Source organism: Salmo trutta, chromosome 19 (genome assembly GCF_901001165.1).
Source record: "Salmo trutta chromosome 19, fSalTru1.1, whole genome shotgun sequence".
In the NCBI taxonomy this organism is placed as follows: Eukaryota; Metazoa; Chordata; class Actinopteri; order Salmoniformes; family Salmonidae; genus Salmo; species Salmo trutta.
In genome coordinates this window covers 49,515,024-49,521,000 of record NC_042975.1, presented here as the reverse complement: position 1 = coordinate 49,521,000, position 5,977 = coordinate 49,515,024, and the positions used below count along the sequence as shown (strand labels likewise).

Sequence of the window (5,977 nt, the reverse complement as noted above, 5' to 3'; positions counted from 1 at the left end):
TATAGCCTGTTTTAGAGAAATGTCATCATCGAATATTATAAAAGCTTTCATTGTCTGCTTATGTGCCCCATTTAATTATCCGATGATAATATATTGAATGCATTAACAGAAATTACCGTAACCAAACAAACATTGCAGATTATAACAGTACATGTTGGCTACTGCTGGTGATATATGTAATGGGGAATTGATAGACACAGCAAACAATGCGTACAATTAAGTTATGAAACAATGAATACCTATGAAATGGCGGGAGAGAGCGCATTCTGGAGAGAGACATGCCTTGTTCATCTGAGCCACATTCCCCATTCTCTTGGATTGTATCATCCCTACGGCCTCCTCAGTGGATTGGTCCACTAAGACAGGCGCAAATCAGACAGGTGTCTTGTGTGCAATAAAACAAAAAATCAATGTTTTCAATAAAGACGCCTTTTGTTATACAGTATTCCATTTAAGGCACCCAGACCTTATGAAAGTTGCACAGTATACCCTTAATCTTGTAATATATCAAATCTAGTGGTACATAGCATTTCTGCCATCCATTGTGGGAGGATAACCAACCTTCCAATTAATGGCAATGCATTTCTTAGCCGCTATCAATGCTAGGTTACTCAGTTTCTTCTGATAACTGCCTCCAGTATCAGCATTTCCAAGCAAACAAAAACAGGGAGAATCTGTAGACATGCTGAGATAAAAGAACATACTCTTTGCCAGAATTCAGCCAGCGTTCACAAGATCATAACATTTGCAAATATGTCCCCTTTTATGTTTTACACCTCCAGCAGAATAATTACATTTATGAGTGCATGATATTCAGTTTAACTGGTATATAGTTAGTTCTATGGATGGTCTTAAACTGCAGTAATTTACGTCTGAGATTATATGAATATGACTGGGTATTCAAACATATCTGTATCCATTCTTCATCATCGATAGTGTCTCCAAGGTCTTCCTAACATTTTTTCTTTGACATGTTTTGTGTCTGTCACGCCCTGATCTGTCTCACCTGTTCTCGTGATTGTCTCCACCTCCTCCACCTCCAGGTGTTGCTTATTTTCCCCAGTGCATTTATCCCTGTGTTTCCTGTCTCTCTGTGCCAGTTCATCTTGTATGTTTTCAAGTCAACCACCGTGTTTTTCCCGTGCTCCTGTTTTCTATTCTCTTTTTCTAGTCTTACCGGTTTTGACCCTTGCCTGTTTTTTTCTGGATTCCGTACCCGCCTGCCTGACCCTTCTGCCTGCCCTGACATCGAGCCTGTCTGCCACTCTGTACCTCTTGGACTCAGAATCTGGTTTTGATCTTTTGCCTGTCCACGACCATTCTCTTGCCTACTCCTTTTGGATATAAATAAACAACTAAGACTCTAACCATCTGCCTCCTGTGTCTGCATCTGGGTCTCGCCTTGTGCCCTGATAGTGTCATCAGGAAAAGCCTCTATCAACCTTTAATACAGTTTGGAAATCCACTTGAGATTTGTCAGACTGCCTTAAAATAGTTGAAATCTTTTAAGCTTCTAGCTTGTCCAGTCTTTGCTGCACTGAGAGAATCAAGTGTTGTAGAGTATCTGCAAAGGTTCACCTCAGCGCCATCACAGACTGGTCTTCCCTGGCTACCTGACCCTGCTGAGACCCATGTCACCATCTGATCATGCTCAGATGAGGCATGACAAAGAATTATCTTGGTGTACATTTATACGTTATATTATCCAAGAATAGAATCAATGGTTCAATAATTGAAATTATCATTATTCCCAGATCCCAGACTGTAGCAGGTATACCCATCAACTCAAGATGGAACTTTTTATCCAGTCACTGATTGTTATAATAAACTGCAAAATGCACCTGAGCTCTGTAGACTGGTCTTCACTGGCTGTCTTGACCCTGCTGGGACACCTTTTATCATCTGATTCTGCTAAGACATGATGAGCATAGTGTTGTGTACTGATTGTGCATCATGACAGTGTAGCCTGTAGGGCTGTTCATACTGTGTCAGTGTGAAAAGTAGGGAATTACATAGTGACAGATCAATGCTATATTGACTCTAATAAAAACTCACATTGCGCTGTCAAAAAATGTCAGAATATTAGTCTTCAATCGTTTGGCCGCTGGTTGTCATCGTTGATTCAGGTCTAGTGTGACTGGGGCAAAAATAATAGCTAAAGTTAGTAAGCTAGCTAGCTGATGTTAGCCAACTTTTGGCTAGCTCTAATGGTACATCAACTGACAAAAACTAACCATGTTAAATGCCTTCTGTTGAAATGGGACAAAAAGGCTACAAAACATTTCCATACACACAACAGCTGTTAGATACTGCTACTTGACAGATAGCTAGAGGCTAGAGCTGATCCGGCTGTGTTAGCTACTAGCTAGTTCATTCTCTTCAGACATAACTTCAGTCGAGAGGGGATGAAATATTACTGTAGCTAACGTTACATGTCAGTTACTTTTTAACAGAACTTTTTCTGTTAAGTAAAACAGAAGTTACCTTGCCAGCTACATCAGTCAAATAAAGAGTAGCTGGTTTCTGCTCTGCTTGCTTTTGCAGCCTGGAGGAAAGCGCAACACACACAGAGACAGCAGCTACAGAGAGCAGCACCGTGTCTTTCAGAAGCTTTGCCTTCACACAGCCTTTCTGCGCGCTCTGTAGTTTCCGCATGGTCGGTCCTAAAGCACACCGATGCCGCTTTTAGTATCACAGTAAAATGATAAAACTGGTGGGGACAAAATGCACTTTTAGAATGTGGAGGGGTCATGTCGCCCCGTCTCCAGTGAACGTTGTGCCCCTGGTTTTGACATATAAAATTATCAGGTGCTGTTGGTCATCATGTTTCACAGGGATTTACATTAAGGTCTGAAAAGCAAAGTAGCTATTTTCACCTACTTAGAGGGGAGGAACCAGAAAGACCAGACTGGAATTCTTCGTTTTTTTGGTTGTTATCATGTACTTAAAGAAAGCACCTGTCCAATGGGCCAGCCACCTTTATGTCAATCCCTGAAACAGATGTCATAGTTTGTCAGTTGAGTTTAAGTTGACAGGGATGTATACAATATATTACTGTCATGATGATAATAATACATTAACTGCAAGGTTGTGAGAGAGAGAGAGAGAGAGAGTGTGTGTGTGTGTGTGTGTGTGTGTGTGTGTGTGTGTGTGTGTGTGTGTGTGTGTGTGTGTGTGTGTGTGTGTGTGTGTGTGTGTGTGTGTGTGTGTGTGTGTGTGTGTGTGTGTGTGTGTGTGTGTGTGACAACAAACTAATCCTTTGAGTCTCCAGGCTTCAGACATGAGATATCAAAAACGTCACCCCCACAGAACCCGTGTCTATTACCAGCCTGCAATTGTATATTACGACTTGACATGATTATGGACTAAAAGTTAATGCCATTCTAATTAAATGTGGATTTTTAATTGATTGAATACCATGAAACTGCACGCACCCGCGTTTGTCAATTATCGTTACGTTAGCCTACGCCTTATAAAGATAACTAGAACATTGATAGCCTGTCACAGATTGTCAAACAGTGATGTTGTATTCCTTTGACAATTAATACGATTCAAAAATCATACTAATAATAACAGGCCTATAAATATTAAATGTTTTATTTTTCACCCGTCTTTACTGCCATTATTACATTATTCCAAAGTTTAATCATGTGCATAATTCTGCAGTATATCTCTCTCTCTTTCTCTCTCGCTCTCCTTCTCTCGATCTTTCACTCTCTCTGGCTCCCTCTCCCTTTCTCTCTCTGAAATGATACCCCTCTCCACTCCCACACTACTCTAGTAGGGAACACGGCCAATGCGCATCAACCAGATTAAAGAGGGAACTTCAGGCTGCCATCTGACCCTGGTTTCTTGGAGTGCCGTCGTACTCAAGGGAACCATGCATTCCAAACATTAGTCTTTCCTTGCACAAATACAAACTTTAGTGTGGCCAGGAATCGCCGGCAACTTGTGCGCTTGCACTGAAAACAAAACACTGGAAGGATGTTAATTTTCCTGGTCATTTCGTCTGTGATTTCGATTGAACTGTGATGTTTCCACATGATGGGTCATCTGTACAGCGGTTAGATGAAAGTTTACTTTGATCAAACTGCGCAATTTGCGATCCTCGCCCTGTTTATCCCTGATTGGAATGCGAGAGGAGAATGGGGAGGAACAGACTTGTCTATCCAGAATGGATATAACCCCAACAACTTTTGCTGCGCCGAACTCATCAGAGGATATGAATTGCACGAGTGCCCCGAGACCTCCGCCTCACTCCCAGAGCGCGGCCGTCTTCATCGTGCTCATGGTCACTGTTATCATTCTGGTGACGATCGTGGGGAATGTACTGGTTGTGGTGGCCGTTTTCACCAGCCGTGCGCTCCGTGCGCCGCAGAATCTCTTCCTTGTCTCCTTGGCATCGGCAGATATCTTAGTGGCTACCTTGGTCATACCTTTCTCCCTCGCCAACGAGGTCATGGGTTACTGGTACTTTGGGAGCACCTGGTGTGCCTTCTACCTGGCACTTGACGTCCTCTTTTGCACGTCCTCCATTGTGCACCTCTGCGCCATAAGCCTGGACAGGTACTGGTCTGTAACCAAAGCTGTTAGCTATAACCTGAAGAGGACGCCAAAGCGTATTAAGTGTATGATCACCGTGGTCTGGGTCATATCAGCGGTCATCTCTTTCCCACCGTTGCTTATGACCAAACACGACGAGCACGAGTGTTTGCTCAACAACGAAACATGGTATATTCTCTCGTCTTGCCTGGTCTCATTTTTCGCCCCTGGACTAATCATGATTCTGGTGTATTGTAAAATATATAGAGTGGCCAAGCAGCGCGCATCGACCGTGTTCGCGGCCAAGAACGGGATGGAGAGACAGCCTTTGGAGTCGGAAACTTGCTTTGTGCCCAGGGGGAAATTTGAGGTGGAGAGCCCCAGCAGCCCCAGTTTAGGTGGCCACCCACAGAAAGGAGAGCTGGACGATATAGACCTGGAAGAGACCTGTACCCCCGATAGAAAACCCAAGAAATGCCACTTCTCCAAGAGAGGGAAAGTGGAGGGTGCAAACACGTTCACAAAACAGAGTTGCAGCGCGCCATCGGCTTCGAACTGCAACGCACAGCTCTCTCAGGACCAAAGGACGAGACAGATGTCACTGTCAAAGACAAAACTGGCACAGATGCGTGAAAAGCGCTTTACATTTGTCCTTGCAGTGGTGATGGGGGTGTTTGTACTCTGCTGGTTCCCATTCTTTTTCACATACAGTCTGCACGCAATATGCAGAGATAGTTGCCCGATTCCGGATGCTCTCTTCAATCTGTTTTTCTGGATTGGTTACTGTAACAGTTCAGTAAACCCTATAATTTATACAATATTTAATCGCGATTTTCGGAGATCTTTCAAGAAGATCATATGCCAGACTTCACACACATAACGTTTATTCAATTTCTCTCTCCCCCCCGTGTGTGTGTGTGTGTGTCTGTCTGTCTGTGTCTGTCTGTCTGTCTGTCTGTCTGTCTGTCTGTGTGAAGGAATGAATAAAATAGAGAGAGAGGAAGGTGTGAGTGCCTGCTTAAGTTCTGTTGCGTTTAATATCTGTCAATTGATTAGCCTACTTAAGAGATGTGTAACACGTGTTTGTAGAATACTGCAATACTATTTTTTTTATATATATAATCTACTTTTTATGTCTTGTAACATGGACTTCAAATTTGAAGAAGTGAGTTTGTAACCTTCAGATGATGTTTCTGTGTACTTAAATGTATCAGGTTGAAAATCCTAATTGGCATATTTGATAACTTCAAGCAAATATCGGTACCAGTATCTGATCTACATATTAGGGAAGCATGAGTCAGCCTGCACTACTATGCTTCTAGGTGTTGTTAATCACATTTCGTAGTGTGCTGTTAATAATACATTAAAGGGTGAGAAGGGCTTACCAAGAAACATTTACAAAAGGTCTAATTCGAGGTGAAAAGGAGTTGGAGTA

At 42.7% G+C, this 5,977-nt stretch overlaps 1 protein-coding gene across 1 annotated transcript; it reads left to right on the top strand.

Annotated features, from left to right (window-relative positions):
• The first annotated feature begins 4,174 nt into the window (after positions 1 to 4,174).
• adra2db (adrenergic, alpha-2D-, receptor b) lies at positions 4,175 to 5,422 on the top strand. Its single transcript, XM_029699352.1, has one exon. It carries the CDS (start codon positions 4,175 to 4,177, stop codon positions 5,420 to 5,422), a length of 1,248 nt encoding a protein of 415 aa, XP_029555212.1.
• Positions 5,423 to 5,977: the final 555 nt, after the last annotated feature.